The following is a 20,803-nucleotide window of genomic DNA, read 5'->3' on the forward strand; positions in this document are numbered from 1 at the left end:
CCGCATATCCTTGCCCCTCCTAGCACCCTTTGAAATCGGCCAATCTCGATCTGGAGCTGATGTGAGGATGTTCGTATGTGCCCAATAGCGCATTGTTCCCCTGAGATAAGTGGGTATCCATGTATGCAAGCCTAGTCACAAAACCGTCCTCCGTGAGTTGGAGCAGATGCTCTCTGTAAAAGTCCATCTTCGTTCCCAACTCCTGTGTCTGCTGTATCCATGTGCTCTTGGTATCTAGCTGATCTTCGTTCCCATAAAGGAGTTTATGTCTGCAACACATGTGTGCATGAGACTGCATCCAGGGACTCCTGCGGTGTGTTTGTGAAAGCATACCTATTAACTGTTGAGGTTTCATTAAGTTTTGAACAGGTTTAGAGTTTTTAAAAAGTGGCCGGCTGTATTAAGTGCGGGCAGCCATCCCCTTCTGGCTAAATCTGACATAAATTGACCCTCCCTCTCTATTCGCAGCAGCCAGGTAGTTGGCCCCTATTTTCAGCCCCCTCCTCTTGACCATTTTGAGAAACTTTTTTTGATCGATAGGTGCCGCTGGTTTCTTAGTGGACTCACTCATCTGTGAATCTCTATGCTGAGAGGATGTGTCGTCCTCTTGTCTCTTACAATCCTTTTCTTTATATTTCTCACAGTTATCCACCAAATAAAGTGCTTCTTTAAACAATTTGTTTAGTGTCATGCTCCTTATCATATGCAGATCCTTCTAAAGACCCGCATGTATCATTCCCTCGATAAAGATCACCATTAACCGTGCTTGCATAAGAAGTTCCGCTCTTGGACAGAACTTGACATATCTCTTGAGCCGTAATGTTACTTTGCGTACTGATTCAGCCTCTTTTTGTTTGAATCTGTGGATTTGTGAGACCGTATTGTCAGCTATGCCTTTCTGCAAGAATTCTTTGATGAATTCTTAAAATAGCTCGTCTAGACTCTCAAAATCACATCTTTCCATTGAGTCAAACCATGTAGCCACGTCATCTTCTACAGTCAGTCCAAATCCCACAAACTGTGTTGCAAAATCCAAAACTTCCTTTGCTCTAATTACTCTTTTGAAAGTCACTACTTGATCTCTCGAATCTTTCTCTCCAACATATTTCCTGTTTACCCATTTCGGGATCTGGGATGGTCTAAGTGACGGAGTGTCTACAAGTCTAACCATAGACTCTCCCAATCCTTCCCTCGCTTCAGGCCTTCTACTATGGCTAGGTTCTTCCTCGAACGGATTAGTCTTTCTACTGAGATTGGTCCTTGAGAAGGCATGTCTGCCATCTCTGTGATCACTTGTTATCGCTCTAGCAGGGAATCTAGGTGGCTCCCTTTTCAAAAATTTTGTAGGAATCCTTGTATTTGGTGGAGGTATCTGTGGTCCTTCATTGACCATATATCCACCTCTTTCTAATGCAATGTGTGGGTTTGTGCTTTTTACAACTTTGTATTCTCATCCATACTTGTCAACAACTATAGATTTCCATTGGTAGTCAACTCTGTATGTATAGACATATAAGAGCTTGTAATCTGTCAGCTCTTCTAGGTATGGCTTTGAGCACCTATAAAGGTTGACCTCACTGCCATCAACTTATCTATATAGTCCTTCACTCTCATGACATGTTATCCAAACTTCTTAAAGATGCTTGGTCTTTATCAATCACAAGTTTGGAAGATCCATTATGGGCGGATGTTCCTCTATTGTTGGGATTCGGAAGCTTGTGTAAGCTGAGTTAGACTCTAAAGAGAACATGATCTTTGGACTTAACAGCTCTAGCTTGATGTAAGAAGGCTTATTTCAAAGTGTTCAAGTGCTTTTGTTAGGGAATAGTCGAAAGTATGTCCAAAATCGTGATCGTTTTCTCACAAATTTCTCAAATTGTGAGCTTTAGACACCCCTAACTTCCAAATGAATTTTAAGGCCTTACACAATGTTTTTTAGGACGATGACGAACAATAATTGACCTGTGGGGTCAGGGATGACACAAAATTTCGTAGAGCTACTCTAGAGATTTGTTTGAATACAATATTAGATGGTCAAGTTATGGCCAAAATAGTTGATCTGTGCCTGGAGACTTCATAGGTGTATGATGTCTACTGACTCGGAATTTCTCCAAACTTTAAATGTAGACTCTCCTTGATGTACTCTAACCACTCTAGTTTGTGATTTTGACACTTTTAGACATGTCTATCAATCCTTTTTCTGTTTGTTGCTTGCAACTTGTCGGGAAGGTTTACTTGTCGGGAAGGTTTACTAAGCCAAAAGTAATCCAAATTGAATGAAACTTGGTCTCTAGGCCTATTTTGTTATGGAAAAAACTTATGTGAGCTCAGATGTAATTTTTGACTTCAAATTTGGCACTTGAGACATTATACGCGTATGATGTCTTTTGTGGCAGAATGAAGCGACTTTTATTCCAGTGAATCTTTATCACTCAACCAACTCTCAATAACTTTCAGAATTAAATTTGAACACTTATTGAGCAAGTTATGGCCAATACAACATGAATCTTGCCCAATTCTGTCTTTTGAAAGTTTTAAGCACAAATTTGCTCCAAATGCAATGAAATTTTGGCTAGGGGCTTTTTTATGCGCTAGAACACTAGGGTATACTCAAATGTTTGATTTGAACCAAATCTGGTCTCTAAGACATCATACGTGTATGATGTCTTTTGCATAGTTACATGGGACGGCGGGTCGGGGTCGGGGTCGGGGACGGGACGGCAAAAGTCAGGAAACGAGGACGGGGATTGGAACGGCAACAAAAAAAAGAGAGTTTTTTTGGCATTTTTTGACCTACACACATGCCACACACATAGAGCATCACTTTGACCACTAAATAGGCCAAAGAACACGAGTCATATAGGTGGAATGTGCTAATAAAACATCGATGGATACAAAATGAAAAGTGCATGCCACAAGGGCTCAAGAGTCAAAAAGCCTAATTAGGACAAGCCTCAAGGATAACAAAAAGTACAAAGGGCTATGTAGTAGGTAGAGTCGTAGACTCAAGAATCTAGACTCGAGAGTGATCAATGATCATCAAACACAAGAAGTGCGCGCCTGCTGAATCTCCATATCGTCGTCGTAGTCGAGGTCGTCAGTGACGTATGAGGCCTCAGGAGGCTCACATTGAGGCTCGAAGTCCTCCTCTAGCTCCTCCAAAAGTGTATCGGCCATAGATGGATTCTCTTGTGCCATCTCCCACTTAGTGAAGGAATCTGCCTTGTGTGTGACACTCTTGGCAAGCATGCGCAAGTTAGCGCTCACAAACACCAAATCATTGGCCCTCTCGACCAAGCGCTGCAAATGTGGGCCATCTCCTCCATAGTCCTCCCACCACAAAACCGAGCCAATCTTGTTGCGATCAAGCTGTGCATCTACACATCCATAGGAGCCCTTCTTTTGCCTGTTGTTGAGTAGCTCGTCTCTAATCTTGCGCCTAGTGTCACTGCTAGGCTCAAGGCGCTCCAATGCAAGCCGCCATCCTTTCCTCACCTCCTTGTCGGTCTCTTGACGCCTTCCCTGAAACGCAGGGTCAAGCACATAAGTTGCCGCACGAAGTGGAGAGTAGTATCCATTCCACCTCGACTCACACAAGCCATGAATCTCCGCGTACTGAACAGGGTCATGCACAAGCTTCTCAAGTACCTCTTATCATCCGATCCATGGCTTCGTAGACTTTGCCAATGCATGGCTGCAAGCCATCCACAACTCGAAGTAGGTGTAGAATAGGCTTGACCATGGCGTCAAGAGTCTTCACCTCCTCCCACCAAGCGGCGTCGTCGGCCCATTCTCGGCATTTCAATCTGTTGCTGATGTAGACTCCGGCATGGCGTGGAACTCATCACTAAGAAAGAGGCCCCATAAGGCTCCGCCACATGTAGACAAGTGGCCTAGCATAAGCCAATTGAATGCAAATCTTGTCTCTGAATATTTGAGCAAGGACAAGTGGCTTTTCTTTGAGAATTCATGGCACACTTTTTGATGGTTGAGCACAAAGGAGACAATTCGAGAGGCGTCACCAATGGTGGGTGAAGTCCATGACAAGTTCCCTATGTCCTTGAGGAGGTTATTGAGGCAATGCGCCATGCAAAATGTGACATGGATGTTGGGATACATGCCCTCAATGATAGCCCCGGCTGCCCTATTTGACGCCTCTCCATTTGCAACCATACAAAGGACATTCTCCGGGCCGGTGATCACTATGGTGCTTGTTCACTCCGCAGCAAGCATCTCCACGGCCTTGCCACTATCGGATGCATCATGTGACTCCACAAAGTACATCTCCCCCCGAGAGTAGGCCACCACTCCGTGGATGGACTGCTTGCGGGTGTCGCTCCATCCATCTACAAGGAGAGAGACGCCATTGGTCTCCCACAACTCCTTTGTTGCTTGGGCCGCTTGCTCCACGGCAAGCTTCTCTTTGTCAAGGAGGGTGGTGCGAAGCCTCTCCGATGAAGGGGGCACATAAGAGGAGCCATATTCCCCTGTTTTCGTAACCATGGTTCGAAAGTATGGAGACCTATCCACACAAAAGAGAGCATGTTGTGTTAGTATGGAGAGTCGAGAGTCGAGAAGTTAGAACCCATAATGAATACAAAATGGAAGATTGCAATGTGTATATGCCAAGGGAAACTCACCGCGAAGCATGGAAGGCAATGTGGTCGTGGAAGAAGAATCAGGCAACCGACCTATCCACCTCTTCCTTCAATTTAGGATTCCAATTTTCGTTGAGGGTGCTTTGGCGATGCGCAACGGAAGAGGACAGTGTAGATGCATTTGTCTTGAAGGCTTGAGAGATGTCGTCAAGGTTGGCTTCCCTTTACTCTCGCGGTGTCGCCGTGGTGGAGGGATCAACGGCAACAAAACGGCCCCTCTTGGCCGCTTCCGCGACCTCATACATTGTGAGCTTCTCAAGAAGATGCAACCTCTTCTTGGGAGTTACTCGAGGGCAAAACTTTACCTCGTGACCGTATTCATGAAGAAAATGGGCTTGCACTTTGTTTCAACCACCCGTTCTCTTGTACGGACATAGTTTGCATGTCCATTGTCTTGCACCGCCACCTTTGCCATGCGTGCTAAAGTCGACTTCATCCCACCACGACCATGTTTGCACGGCGGGCCTCCTTCGAGAAGAGCCGGCTTGAGAAGTGGAGTTGGCTTGAGATGACATGATGGTGGAGAGAGAGTAGAGCTTAGAAGTTAGAGGAGCTAGTAGCTTAGAAGTTAGAGGAGAGCTTGTGTGGAGAGTGTAACAGACTTGGACACTCCAAGTCAAGAATCAACCGCGACAGCACCAAATAACCACTTCAAAACAATTCACAGATCACAATAGATTTGCACTGGCCCGGCGGAGTTCCGTGCCTAGAGATATTGGCCCCAAAGATTGGCGCCCCTTTCGGTATTTCTTTTTGTATTAATCAATCATCAAAGTACAAGAGAGCGGTTAGGGTTTCACTCTCAGACTCTGCGTCCAGATGCTCTGAGAAGTGAGGCCCTCACCACTAATTTAAAGGTTACAAGGGATGCCCAAAAGCAGAGCCCCAAAAGCTTGAAAGCAAAAGCAGATTCTCTCTCTCTCTCTCAATGAGAGTCAATAAAAAGCAAGTCTCTTTTTCTCTTTCTTTCTCCCAAATCAAAGCGAAAAGCTGAGATTTGCGTCGCTCAAAATTTTCCAATTTTTTTTTCTTTTTTTAATAAAATATTTCGCCTCCGCGATTTTCGGAAAGTAGGGTTTCTGGCAGAAATTAGGGTTTTTGCTGTCCGCCACGTCATCACTTTGTGACATACCCCCTTCTTGAAAGCATTGTAATCGACCGCGATTACACTTGCAAAACCGACAAAAGCCATAAACCGTCTTAGGAGACACTGACTGTTAGTACCTACGTACTAGGAACACACATCTAGCACATGTACAAAATCGATAGTCACATCACACGACATCACAGGACATCACCAGACATCACAGGACATCACATGACATTCAACATTCATTCAGATCTTAGACCATGATTTATCGGCAATGTAGCTAGCAATCACATCTAGGTCCAATCGGGACCTCATCGATGTCCGATAGACTAACCCCTATTGCAACCATGTCTATTCGAGATCAATCAGACCAAAATGCTGCAGTCATTTCGTCTGTCAGTTCCTGCACTCAAAAGAAGTCAAGAACAAATCTGTATCATTATCAGGAATTCCATTTCATAAAGTCATCCAGCAGAATACTGTCAGCTCTCAGTATCCCTGAAGCTCAAAGAGACATCAGTGACTTTAGTATCAAAATCGAGGCATCTGTTGACAAAGGAGCGGAGTAACTCCCCTCTTGTGCATCCCACTGCACCAGATCTTCGGCCAAGCTGAGTTTCTGGGTTCCGTTTGGAGTAGACTATGCTAAACCAAAACATCGAGGTAAAGTTTCACAATCCGAGGAGTATCTGGTAGGTCCTCCTCCTCCATCCACTTCGCATCAAATGTAGGAAAGTTCTTGAACTAAACCAAGAACCGCCTTCGGACTTTACCTCTCTTCGTATCATTATGTGCCAAAATCTGTTCAGGAACAAGGATCTCCTCGTTTTCTTCCACTACGGGTTGCTCATCAGGCTCCCCATCATCAGGCACATCACCCTTAACAGGGTTCAAGAGACTCACATGCAATGCATTATGAATCCTCCAAGTATCTGGCAGTTTAAATCGGAAGGAGACATCATTTATCTTTTCAGTTATCTGGAAAGGTCCATAGTATCGCATACTAAGCTTTGGAAAAAGCCTCTCCTTTCCCTTTTTCTTTCGTAGGCATGCCTTCTCAAAAGTAAGAGCACCCAATCATCCTCCTTCAATTTCAAGTCGCGACGATGGTGATCCGTTGCCTTTTTCTGTCGTTCTTGAGACTCCTGCAAAGTCTCTTGAACCTTGGCAAAAGCCGTATTCAAATCTCGCGAATATTCATCCGCTTCAAATATCTAATCTTTCGTGCTCAGGAACGATGGAACCTTCGAAGCACTTTCAACAATCTCACATGGCATCTTCCCCGTAGAAGAGTGTATCGTGTTATTGTAGGCAAATTCTACCAAAGGTAAGTTCGTTTCCCATTGAGTCTTCTGATCCGAGATACAAGACTTCAATAAATCTAAAATCACCGAATTGGCAATCTCAAATTGCCCGTCAGTCTGCAAGTGGAACGATGACGAGAACTGCAACTGCGTGCCAATGTTCTCCCAAATTGCCTTCCAAAACAAACTCATAAATCTGGGGTCTTTGTCGGAGACAATCGTCTCAGACTGCCATGTAATCGGAAAATCATCGTGATCATTCTGTGTTCTTGGGAGATCAAAAATGAAATCCATTTCAATACTTTTCCAGGGGCGGGTGGGTATGGGTAAAGGCTGTAACAATCCCTGTGCTTTATGCCTGTCAAACTTGACCTTCTGGCATACCAAGCAACTGCGCACAAACTCTTCCACATCTTTCTTGAGTCTCGGTCAAAAGAAATATCGCTCTACCACTTTCATGGTGGTAGCAATGCGGCGGTGACTCGTAAAAAGTGGACAGTGGCATTCAGTCATAACCTTCTTCCTCAACGGCTGTGTAACGCACAACATAGTCTTTTTCATCAAGTAGCCTTCCCGAAGGGAGTATCCAGCTACTGTCTCCCCATCCCATAGTCTTGTGAAAATATCTGCAAAATCTGTATCTGTGGCATACTGATGGACCATATCCTCGAAGCTCCTATGATGTATCGCGGAAATAGCCAGAACCAACGGTTTCCGAGACAAAGCATCCGCCACCACATTCTTCTGTCCCTGCACATGGACAATCTGGAAGTGGAACTGTGACAAGATGTTCGCCTACCGCATCTGCTTTTCCGAAAGCTGCTTCTATGACAAGAAGTAGCGTAAACTCTGATGGTCTGTAAAGACAGTGAAATCCGCTCCGAGTAGGTAATGCCGCCACTGAGTAAGAGCATGGATAACCGCCAAAAGCTCTTTCTCATATATCTGTGCTATCATCTCCGGCCTAGAGAACAAACGGCTCTCGTAAGCTATGCCATGGTCTTCTTGCATCGAGACCGCACCCAGACTACGACCACAAGCATCACAAAATACTTCAAATGACTTCTGCAAGTCCGGCAAAGTCAAATCTGGTCCTGTAGTCAATTTCTCTTTCAATGTCTGAAAGGCAGTCACCTCTGTGGGTCCCCACGAAAAAGGTAGTCTTTTCTGTGTCAAGGTATGCAAAGGGGAAGCAACCTCTACAAACTTTCGTATGAACCGCCTGTAGTACGAACATAGTCCCAAGACGCTTCTAACTTCATGGACATTCCTCAAATCCGGCCAATCACGGATAGTCTCTATCTTGGCTGGGTCCATTTGCACTCCTGCTGCTGTTGACACAATGTGTCCCAAAAAGTGTATCTCTGGTAGGAAAAATTCACTTTTCTTTGCATTAATCACTAACGTGTGATCTCGTAATGCCTGAAAGACTTGAAGCAAATGATCTCAGTGTTCTGCCTCATTCTTGGAGAAAACAATGATGTCGTCAAAGAAAGTGCCAACAAATAGCGTGTACTCTCGAAAAAAAGAAAAATCTTGTCCATCATCCGGTTAAATGTCGCAGGAGCATTGGTTAAGCCAAAAGGAATCACCAGAAACTCAAATAACCCAAAAGTCGTCCGAAAAGCTGTCTTGTAGACATCTCCTGGCGCTATCCTGATCTGATGATATCCACTCTTCAATTCAATCGTGCTAAAGCACAAGGATCCGTGTAACCTGTCGAGTATATCATCGATCCTAGGAATCGGAAATCTGTTCTTGATGGTGATTTCGGTGAGAGTGCTATAATCGATGCACATTCTCCAAGATCCATCTTTCTTCAAAACCAACAACACTGGAGAGCAATATGGTGAAGTACTAGGCTGGACAAGACCCTTTTCCAAGAGGTCTTTCACTGGGTTCATAATCTTTTCATTCTGTACTCGGCTCACACGGTAAGGTGGCCGATTCGGTGGCGTGCTTCCAGGTATCAGATCAATGGTTTGATCTTTAGGCCCTCTGAAAAGCAATCGGCATGAGTGTGGAGAAAAATCTTGGCGTTCTTTTGATCAGGTGAAAACATATTCAACCTTTATCCAACGTTCAGTTCTCTCCCAAAGAATGAGTAAGAAACTGAAGTTCATTAAGTACAATCTCTAAGCCCTTCATTTATCAAAGTCGCTTTCTCGGCCCGGTAGTCAACCACGGCGTAGTTCTTGTGGTACCAAGGGATCCTGAGTAGAACGTCACTCGCGTGCCTTGAACACCCCTGTCATTGCAAACGAAGTTTGCCAATGCTCGGTGTAATGGCAACATCCCATCCGGGTGCCAGTCGAACTACCTCCGCCTGTGGCGTCAGTCTGTTGGGCGTAATTCCAAATTGAGCCGCGAATTCCAAGTGAAAAGAAGTTGGCCTTGGCTCCTTCAAAAGAGCTTCTTGATCCTTCACTTTGCCCCAAAAGCGGCAAAGTTTGTACTTTCATTCATTAGATTCGGTACAGGTCCCACGCCATGTGGTACCAGTTCTGCTTTTCTATCTGCCTTTTCTGCCACATTCCTCAGCTGCTCTCGAACTCTCAGACCTGTCGTCGTCTTTATCATTCTGTTCTTTCTGTGCCTTTTTAGGACACTTCGCGGAGATATGTCCATGTTCCCCGCATCCAAAGCACTTCCCCTCTCTGATGAAGCGAGCTCTCTCCTCAGGAGTAAGCTTGGGTCGTGCATTTTTTTTCTCTGGGTTGCTCTTTTTCTTTCTACTTTGATTCCCATAAGTCTGTTCGGCTCGTTGTGTCATGGCCTTATCTGTGGGGTAGGTCGGACTGCCATAGTGAATTGCAAAGCCCCGCTTCGCATGACTCATCAACTCCTGAATAGAAGCTGACTTCTGTTCCAAGCAGTGGTCTTGGATCTCTGTAGGTAGACCCAAGGTAAACCTCTCAATCTGTTCTCTGAATGAGATCTTCTTGAATGAAGAGGCGGGTAGAAAAGAGCTCCAGAATCTTTCACAACAAACATTGATTGTATCTTTCTTGGTTATCCGAAGATGGTTCCAAGCAGCTCGTACATCTCGTTCATATTCTTACGTCAAGCAAGAAGAAATAAAAAGCTTCTTAAATTTCAACCATTTAACTGGCGCAGTCTTGTTTAAAAGAAGCGTGGACCACCAAGTACGAGCATTCCCCTTAAGGTAAGAGGTAGCTCTCCGAATCTTGGAGTGCTCTGAATAGCGTCCTCCCGCGAAGGCGATGTCAAACTGCTATATAAAAGACAAAGCCTTTGAAGCATCTGAGTATCTTGAAAAGTATCAAACCTGATCGAGTAGCCACCTTCCTTAAACTCTCGGACTTTCTTGCTTTTATCTTCGAGAAAGTCATGCTGGTTGGTTTTGTAAAAATTCTTCTTGTTCGCATAAAACTTTCCGTCATCGGAATCTGAGGTGTCTGTAGACGAGTCCTCAGTAGAACTGTCAGTCTCTGGGCGAGATGTAGCCTTCTTTGCCTTTTTCTTGCCCTTTCCGAAGCTTTGTGTCTTGCTTCGCTTTTTGCTTTTTCTGTCTTCTTCGCTCTAATCCGAGGAGCTAGAAGAACTGTCAGAAGAAGAAGAAGAAGAACTGGGTACTCCTTCAAATCGAACACGCTTCTTCCGTTTCTTTGCCTTGTCAAATGTCAACCGACAACCCAAATATCCCGGGAAGTCAGTGCCTTTCTTCTGTTTTTTTCCGTGCTTTTTGCCTTTCTATTGCATGTCGAAAAGCTGAGCAATCCGTGCATCAACCACGGTCTCTAGTTCCTTCTCCGTATATTTCTTGGAGGCAGAAGGTTTCTTGAGAGCGGGGTCCGGGAGTGGTGTTGTGGTTCTTTGCCACTCCATCTGTACCTTCCAAAGAGGCATATATTTTGCCATCTTCGGGTCCTTGGCAAAATTGAGTTTCATCTTTGTTGCATCGCCAATCAATTGACGACGCTCCATCTCTCTTTGCTCTGCCTGAATAGGCCGAGGCGGGCCATACTCTCTGTTTGAATCTTCGTTGTGATCCCAGCCCGCATCTCCAGATGCAGAGGGAGTCGACTGATCATTGCCTGAAGCCATAGTTGCCGCGGAAAAAAAAATCCGGGGATCGGATTTCCCGTAGAAGAGAAACCAGCAGTGCTCTGATACCACTGTAACAGACTTGGACACTCCAAGTCAAGAATCAACCGCGACAGCACCAAATAACCACTTCAAAACAATTCACAAATCACAATAGATTTGCACTGGCCCGGCGGAGTTCCGTGCCTAGAGATATTTGCCCCAAAGACTGGCGCCCCTTTCGGTATTTCTTTTTGTATTAATTAATCATCAAAGTACAAGAGAGCGGTTAGGGTCTCACTCTCAGACTCTGCGTCCAGATGCTCTGAGAAGTGAGGCCCTCACCACTAATTTAAAGGTTACAAGGGATGCCCAAAAGCAGAGCCCCAAAAGCTTGAAAGCAAAAGCAGATTCTCTCTCTCTCTCTCTCTCTCAATGAGAGTTAGTAAAAAGCAAGTTCTCTTTTTCTCTTTCTTTCTCCCAAATCAAAGCGAAAAAAAATCCGGGGATCGGATTTCCCGTAGAAGAGAAATCAGCCGTACTCTGATACCACTGTAACAGACTTGGACACTCCAAGTCAAGAATCAACCGCGACAGCACCAAATAACCACTTCAAAACAATTCACAGATCACAAAAGATTTGCACATGCTCGGCGGAGTTCCGTGCCTAGAGATATTGGCCCCAAAGACTGGCGCCCCTTTCGGTATTTCTTTTTGTATAAATCAATTCAAAGTACAAGAGAGTGGGTCGGGTTTCACTCTCACACTCTGCGTCCAGATGCTCTGAGAAGTGAGGCCCTCACCACTAATTTAAAGGTTACAAGGGATGCCCAAGAGCAGAGCCCCAAAAGCTTGAAAGCAAAAGCAGATTCTCTCTCTCTCTCAATGAGAGTCAGTAAAAAGCAAGTTTTCTTTTTCTCTTTCTTTCTCCCAAATCAAAGCGAAAAGCTGAGATTTGCGTCGCCCAAAATTTCCCCAAAATTTTTTTTTCCTTTTTTATAAAATATTTCGCCTCCACGATTTCCGGAAATTAGGGTTTCTGGCAGAAATTAGGGTTTGCAGGAATTTTAGGGTTTCTGGCAGAAATTAGGGTTTCTACTGTCCGCCACGTCATCACTCTGTGACAGAGAGAGTAGAGGAGAGCTTGAAAGTTGAGAGGGTAGAAGAGGGAAAGAGTGGAGACTCAAGGGTAGAGTGTAGAGTGTAGAAGGCTTAGAAGCCTCTAGAAGGTAGACCGTATGGGGCGTAGTCGTAGAGCTTGAGTAGAGAGGAGAGCTTGAGGGAATAAGAGGTCCAAGGGGGATTTTATAGCCTCCCAAGGGCCAACCTCCCCCCCCCCCCCCCCACCAAAAAAAAAAATGGTCGTTGGTTGCAATTGGCTGTTTTAAACGGTCGTTTTTTTCAAATTTTGAATTTTTTTGGGCGCCAAGAATTTTAATTTCCCGACCGTCCCCGGCCGTCCGACTGTCCCTAGTCTGTTTCTTGCTGTCCCCGGTCCGGCTTCCTGCGACCCCTCTGTCCGGCCGAAAAACCCTCCGTCCCTGGCCCGGTTTCGGGCGTCCCTCGGCTCTAGGGCCCGTCCCCCTTGTCCCCTGTAACTATGGTCTTTTGGCTCAATTTGACTTATATTTCTATCCAAGGTACACCTTGATGTATACAACAAGAATATTTAATCACAACAAATTTTGGATGCCAAAATTGCACAAAATCATCAGTTTTTGACAAGGAGATCCCCTGAAAGAGTAAAATCCCCTCAACTCTCAATCTATAAGCCCAAATGATATGAAATTTAGTGTTTGTGCTCAACACAACATGCAAAAGATGTGTATAATGTCAAAAGTTCATTTTTGCTGCCAGAATCACCCTTCAGACATCATACGCATATGATGTTTGCTGATGAATTTTTGGACGGAATTCATTCACAAGCATCCCCAAGTCTTTAGCATTGGTTTTCAAGCACTTCTATCAATTTTCATGCAAAAATGTGCTTAAAATCACAAGTTTCTCTTTTTTTCGTTTCAGACACTGTCTTTTTTCTGTTGGGTGTCAAGAGTTGGTTCAAACTCTAGTCTCAAGGTGTACTTAAGTTAAAACCCCTCTTTTGAACACTCTGGTGCAGTCAAATTTTTCAAATTTGGCCTTCAAATGCCTCTTGAGACACCATACACATATGATGTCCAAGTTTACGGAATTTTTGTTTTTGTTTCCAAGACCCTTGCACGTGTCCTCTTATATGCACAACATCAATCAATCATGCAAAAATATCAACAAGAAGGTTCTTATTGCATTTTTATCCTCAAAAGCAGACTTTTTAGAGATTCTAAATGCAAACAAGCACTTTAGCAAATAAACCAGTGATGAATAGCTCTAGATCAAAATCAGCATGTTCTACCTAAAGCTGCTCCTACACATCATATGGGTTTTGCATTTATGAGTAGAAAAATGCTTCAATTCCACACACGGACTAGCAAACGCTTTTATCACCTCACAAATCACTTGACTACCAACAATTACTTTAATCTACATCTAATAGTACAAATCCTAACTAAATCTATCTAGTTGCAGACCCTCCACAAGACACACGCTTCCTGGCTATCCACTTGATCTAGGAATAACGTCTTCCGGATCCACTAAAGAAAAATTCTCTCTTTAGCTGAAACTTAAGCAAGCAACCATCACACGAGCGTTAATAGGATTACCTACTCAAGCCCTTGTATCTCCGGCAATGGCACCAATGTTGCGGGAGCGAATTACAACACCTATGAAGTGCATGCAACACAACCTAAAGCAACATAATGTCAATCAAGGACACAGATGACACGATAGGTGCACGAAGGAAATCTCTTTAGCTTGTCAGGCTGAGACCATCCTATGCATGCAACACGTTGAAAGGCTAACTAAACCACAATCTAGAATCTCACTACTCTCAACTACACCATCCAACCCACATACACACAAACGGAAGAAAACTCACCAAATAATTCAAGAATCATACAAAACTTAAGGAACATCATCTTGTCACTAGGATATACCTGTCCCTAAGCCTCTACACTCAAAATCCTTGCTCTAAACCCATCTGCAAAAAATGCGTATGAAGACATAGCAAAATTCTAAAAGTGTCCCAAATTGAAATCGATGGATCCTATGCGTAGCTTAAGTCGCCACGATTCTAATGACTACTTGCAGGCATAAAACAGACATCGTTTGATACACTTATGACCACAAAGGGCTCGTAGATGCGTCAGCGCGTATGCTCCATGTCATAATAACTAATATCTAATTCTTCTAAATGATTTTCTCATGTTAAACTGATCATTTAATATGGGGAAGTACTAGGGGAGAAAAAGCTAGAATATTGGTAAGGCTAGCAGACTGGTCTCAGTAGGGATTCAAAGGAGGGAAAATAGGGACTCAAAGAGGGACCATCTGCAAAAGAGAAATGTGCATCAATGGGCTTCAAAGACCCTAAGGTTCATCCCATTAAGACTTCCAAAAAGCTTACGCTCCAAAATTAATGAAATGCTCAACGGTCAAGCCTTAGGGAAATTTGGATGCTTGTGGGAAGACTCAAAAGTCTTCCCACATCCATATCAAGGAGGGGGCGAGCCATTTTTGTAAGGGAGAGAAACACATACACACACTCTTCGAAGCTCCCTTTACACAAAGGGCATAGTGGACACATGTCAGGCTCCTAGGCCAGCTGTCCCCAAGGTGCATTCAAATCCTATTGCATGGCCATCGAGGTGGACCAATGAGAATTAGGCCAGAGTAAATTTAGTTTAATTCATTTAAAAACACTTGATAAAAGAACCAATAGAAATTAAGCTCTTTAGAAGACTATTGGACAGTGTACCAAGGGGTCCAATGAGCATTCGGCAGCACAATGGCTTGCCTGATTCCTATTGGCCAGAAGACTGAGAGGTCCAATGAGAGTTTAATTGAATTATTTCAATACCTAAAGCTCTCACAAAAGGGGAAGGGGGACACATGTCACAAGGCTAGCAATTATGCTTCTAATTTTCTATTGGCTAAGCTTGGCATGAGCCAATGAGGGGCCATCAAGAGGAAATAGCAAGAGGGGTTGACCAAGAGAGAGAGCCGGACTGATTTTTGCAAGGCATTATCACACACACACACTCACACACATTCATGTGTGAAGAAAAGAAGACCATCTCCTTCTCAAGCTTTAATGGAAAGCTCATCATCTACTCCAAGCTTGTGAGAAGGGAGGCCTACACCTACAACTCTTGGCTTTGTGATGCAAATCCAACCAAGAGCCAAGCTCCAATGCATGCTCATCTCCTCTACCATGCTAATTACTAAGCTATGCTAAGCTATTAAGAGTGATTATGTGAGAAGAAATACTTCTTTCTCGTAAGAATACTTCACCTATTGGCCCTATTCCGGCGGGTCCAGAAGCATATAAAAGCAAAGCTGGAGCCTCCACTTCTGGTATCTGCTGTCCCAAAATCAAGGTGCCCCTACTGTGAGAAGGTAATGAGGAGATTCTACCGCGGCGGAACGGTAAGTTCACTCAACGAGTTATCAATAGAAGGTTGCTTTCCGTGGGAGGAGCAACAGGTGAAGCTCTGTGCATGAGTTCTACCAGAGTTTGCTTCTGTGTTTGGGTTTTGTAGGTACTCTTATATGTGAGATCTGAGCAAGGAGGCTTTGGCCTACGCTCGAGGAATTCCGGAAGTAGAATTTGCAGAGTGCTTGTGGTTTGAGAGCAAACCAGAGGATTGTTGAGTAGAGAGCCTTGCCTCTTGAGTTCCCGAATGGGAAGGAAACTACCATCGAGTCTGAGATCTAAAATGGAGGAGGTTGTTGTGCTTCTAAACGATTTTTGGTGTGGGGGGATGGGACCATCTTCTAGTCCCCAATACTGTGTTGATCCTCTCCCTTTTCTCTTTCTCAGATTCGAGCAAAAGGTGAAGCTCTGTGCATGAGTTCTACCAGAGTTTGCTTCTGTGTTTGGGTTTTGTAGGTACTCTTACCTGTGAGATTTGACCAAGGAGGCTTTGGCCTACGCTCGAGGAATTTCGGAAGCAGAATTTGCAGAGCGCTTGTGGTTTGAGAGAAAACCGGAGGATTGTTGAATAGAGAGCCTTGCCTCTTAAGTTCCCGAGCGGGAAGGAAACTACCATCGAGTCTGAGATCTAAAATGGAGGAGCTTGTTGTGCTTCTAAACGATTCTTGGTGTGGGGGGATGGGACCATCTTCTAGTCTCCAGTACTGTGTTGATCTTCTCCCTTTTCTCTCTCTCAGATTCTATTTACTTTAGTCTATTAATTGTTTGTGTGCGCTCCCGTTTGTGATAGTGGGATACAAGCTACTTTTCTTAACAGTCCCACTACTAAGATTGTGATTATCTCCCTCTTGGGGAGAGGTTTTTTCAGGTTCCAGTTTGAGACATCAGTCAAGGCTACTCTTGTTCTTGCACTGAATCCCTTGGATTTGTTGTTATTTATGTAGATGGAATAGCTTGTTGTTATTTATGTAGATGGGATCAAGGGATGAATCTTACTAGTCTGTCTGAGTTTTAGGCTTATTGCCGGAGTTTTAGCCTTTTATTTTAGAGATTGGTAATAGTTTGTGTTGTTTTGAGTATTCCTGGCACTGTCCAATGGTGTTTACACCCCAACCTTTTTGTCCAGCCCTCTTGTGAAGAATCCTCCATGCATCACTCTCCCTAGACTACATGATAAGGACAGTCCTTAGTAAGTCTTCTTTATTAGCCTCCAAGGACAGTGCTATGTTTGTAGTGGAGCAGGTCATACGGCAGCTAGATGCACATGTAGAGTGGATCGCCCAAAGCATAGACGGTAGACAGATGTTCATGAGAGACAACATGCTCCGCAGGAGCACAGAGGTATGAGGAGATTAAGAGAGAGTCACGAAAAGGGAAGCAAAAAGAGGACAAAGGCAGGTGGATTACTTAGCTATATAGGCTCAGGGGTCCTTCAGCCACGGGTCCACCTCTAGATGCTTCTACCTCTCGGCAGCTTTACCATCTGTTTCTTCCGAACCTGATAAGGCACCTAAGCATACTGTCAGTCCCTACATGTTCTTCAGACAGTGTGGATGTTGCTCTAGGTGTTCGTGTAATGAGGAAACATTCCACCTGTTGGTATCCATTTTGAAAGGTCTGAGAGATTGAAAACCAAAAAGTAAACTGATTTTGATCGAGTGTATATTTTATGATTTTTGGGATCAAATCCCTGTGGTTATTGGTGTATTTTGTACACTTTATTCTGGGGATTTTGTGCGCACGTGCACACACGTGTGACTCTTATGACCACAGTATTATTTTTCTTATCAAAATGCTGAAGAATGACAGCATGCATGATTTGTCCAACCTTTTCTTTTGGGTGTGCTTGTGCTTTTACAATGGATGGCTAACTATCTTACCTTATGGAAGTTCAAGATCTGATACAAGATTGCAAAGCATTGAAGTTTCTTAATTTTACTGATGTGTAATAATGGTGTGATAGAAAATGGTTCTGAATTTGCATAAAAGGGTGGCGTATCTGGCATTATACAGCTGTTGGGGTGCAAAAAATCTTTGCATGTGAGCTTGCAGTGATGGGTCTCTGTTGATTGCCCTTGCAATCTTCCTCTGTCGGTTACTCATTGTAATGTTTACATTGAGCAGACACCACTCTTTCTTGAGTATTGTGGGGCCCGCTGACCCTTGGATGGACTTTCTTTACTAGGCATGCATGGCAGCCAGAGTTTAGACATCCAAAAGAAACCTGGAGTGCAGGCTGGAGCCCACTTTGTTGGAAAGAGAAATAAAATGGCCAAACTAGCAACTGTTAGAAAGGGAAAAATTGGATAAGCATTTTCGGTTGGAAGCTTCCAGGAGGGCTGGAGCTGCAGACGCCCATTTTGTACTTTTGTAAATGCAGGCACAACAATTTTTGTGACATGTAAATGGACTATACATGCAGGACACATATCTCATTGTGCTTCTCATCGTACCTTTAGAAAGCAGCTTGGTTAATAGAGAACGGAAGTGATCGCAGACTTGCAAGGGTCCTCAGAAAACAGAAGCTTTGATGCATGTGTGAAAATTGATGTCCTCTCTGTTGACACAACTGGGCATGTTTACATTCAGCTGCACCATATGTGTACCAATTTCATGATCAAAGTATAACTGTTGTCTTGCCAAGTGTTATGAGATTGTGCTGATGTAGCGTAATTCTGCATTTCTACGCAGGACTAAATTGGGAAGCAGTGAACAAGTACTTGGGGTTTTTACGGCAGGAGTGGACAGCAGTGGAAACCAGTGAAGATTTCCCAATGTCTCAGGTATTTTTTTGCCAATGATATGCATAATTGCAAGAAGGTTTCTTTTGGAATGGCTAGTTAATATAATATGCTGGGCTGGAAGTTCTTTGGATACTGTGAAAGGGTTTTCTGGATTTTCTCAAGTCTCCTGTGTGTTGGTGGAGTCTTGAGCAACCTTTTGTTGACAATTTGGATAACAGATCGATGACAAGAATGTCGTGGGGGAGAAAATTTTCACTTTTGAGTTTTTCAAGTTACTCTTTCGAGAACAAAAGCTTGCACTAATGTCTCTTCTGGTGGCATGCTTCTACAAAGCACTAAAGTGCATACCAGTAGCAGATAGAAGCAGCAGGACAATGGTATTGCTGGTGGCTTTTATTTAGTGCTAATGAAATTATAATGACTGGACTTCCATGTTAGTATTGTACTATTTTTGATTTTTCGGTTTGCTTTTGGCAGGAGTACAATGAGACAGTTCATAGGGTGCTTCAGGATATGTTTGAGATATTTTCTTCGCCACGTTCAAGAACAGTTTTTGAGCAACACTCAAGACTACTATTGAAGAAACTTCCGCTTCCGACTGTTATCTTTCTGTCCTCATTTTTTAATGCGGAGGGTAAGCATTCAGTCACTGTTGAAATCAACAATAGTCTGGTCCAACTTTCTTGTCAGTTCTTTGTGGTAGCCTCTACTATACTCGTGCTACCTGGTTTAAATGGCATAATGCAAGACAGACAACAAGTTGTGGAGCTAGATAAGATTTTTACAAAGCTGCTAAATTTGGTCAACCTCTATCATGAAACAGATCACAATGGGACTAATTCTTGTCTCTAAATTATTGTAGTTCTCTTATTGAAATATCATAATGCACCGACATTCTTTCATGGAGCTAATAGAGGCAGGTTAGTTGATTTGAGGTTGTCTGATCGTTTTGGTGCTTGATTCAGGTGGGACAGTCCCTGTCACTGCTCAACTCAACAGCTTGACGATCCTTTTATCTCATTGGGATGAATCTTCAAACTTACCAAAGGCAGATATTCAATCTGCAGTTCCTCATTTGGTGGTTGCACTTGCAAACCCTCTTAAGGTATTGCAAAAGACCATGACAGTGCTCGGTCTTTTATATGGTTTGTTGATTTAGTCTTTTCGCCAGGGAAACAGATTTTTGGTGACTGTTATGGTATGCTGTTTCTAATTTCCATTAGAGGATTACAATACCTTTTTGTGAAACACAATATAAAACAAGAACTACCAAGAAAGAGTAGGTGCGCTAGATTGGTAGTCCTGTGGAAGTGCTTTCTCTGATTCAAGCTAATTATTCTCCATACGAGTAAAGATAGGTCGTGACCATGTCTTTCTGAAGATGCTCTCTTACATGCAGTCCTGCCCTTGGAAGTTTTTTCCTCTAATGCATCCAGCACACCTTGTATTTGGACGGGAAAATAATTTGCAATATAAACGTCGTATAGAATTTAATACTCCGGATTGGTTAAGTCAAAACATTTTGCTTTATTTGATATTTCCATTTTCTCAAGCCAGAACACATGCTGACTCGAGTGAGACTGATTGTGCAGTCTTTTGGAGGTGGTTAGCAAACCATGTAGCTCTAGCCTATCTGAGCCTTAATCCTTCAATTATGAAACGGAAGGAATATTACCTGGGAGTACGGAAATCCAAAGGGCTCTAATGGGCCAAATATAAGCTCCGTGGGATGAATATCACGCGCAAGTACCTTTTTCGGTGCAACTTATCTCTGAGTATGAAGCGTGACGGCGAGCGCCTCCTACTGCTCGCCCGAGTAGGAGGATTAAGACTGCGGATAAATTCTTACCGAGGGGGAGTGCATGCCCCCTTTGCAATGACTTGGAGGGCGGGCAATCAATTGACCACATTCTTCTGAACTGCCCGGCCCTGACCCGAGCTCGAGCTGACCGTCTGTGCGGGTTGTTGTATACCATTCGGGACCTTCAGGACCCGGCGCGTGTTGCTCTAAGTGACGGTGAATTTACCATTATCCTCCTTGGTGGGGAGGCTCGCGGAGTCAGGTTGACCCATTGGGTTAGCCCGCATCCGCATTCGAGGGGAGCAGTTGCAGGGCACCACCTTGTAGCAGCTTTCCTTGGTGAGGCAATACCACAATATCAAAGAGCATTACACGCTAGGTTGTTAACCTAGCGGACCGATTGGATGAATCGGAGATGAATCAGATCCCTCCGACATCTAGAAGGGGGGAAAGGACGAAATTCTCCTTAATAGCAAAAAGTTATGAAACTATGTGCTAACCCGAATGACTTGATGATACTGATGCATGGGTTGCCTCATCAATGGTGAAGAGGAGTGTTGGAAACTCTAATTGTCGCCAGATCGGGACTCCACCTACGAGCTGACGCACAAGTTGGGTATGGCAATTT

General features: G+C 43.9%; 1 protein-coding gene across 3 annotated transcripts in view; it reads left to right on the top strand.

Moving 5' to 3' along the window:
- Positions 1–20,803, top strand: part of LOC147460233 (ARM repeat superfamily protein) — a 234,605-nt gene that overhangs the window by 120,341 nt on the left and 93,461 nt on the right. For all 3 annotated transcript variants that reach the window (XR_015187951.1, XM_086511315.1, XM_086511316.1), the window contains 4 exons: positions 18,322–18,413; positions 18,593–18,751; positions 18,852–19,008; positions 19,340–19,479. Coding sequence is in view for 2 of the 3 variants with exons in the window: in XM_086511315.1 (XP_086367441.1) it covers positions 18,322–18,413; positions 18,593–18,751; positions 18,852–19,008; positions 19,340–19,479 (548 nt within the window). In the remaining variant the exon portion in view is untranslated. The remainder of the gene's footprint in view (positions 1–18,321; positions 18,414–18,592; positions 18,752–18,851; positions 19,009–19,339; positions 19,480–20,803) is intronic.

The sequence above is a fragment of the Adiantum capillus-veneris genome, chromosome 4, assembly GCF_014529385.1.
Source record: "Adiantum capillus-veneris isolate H3 chromosome 4, ASM1452938v2, whole genome shotgun sequence".
Taxonomy (NCBI): Eukaryota; Viridiplantae; Streptophyta; class Polypodiopsida; order Polypodiales; family Pteridaceae; genus Adiantum; species Adiantum capillus-veneris.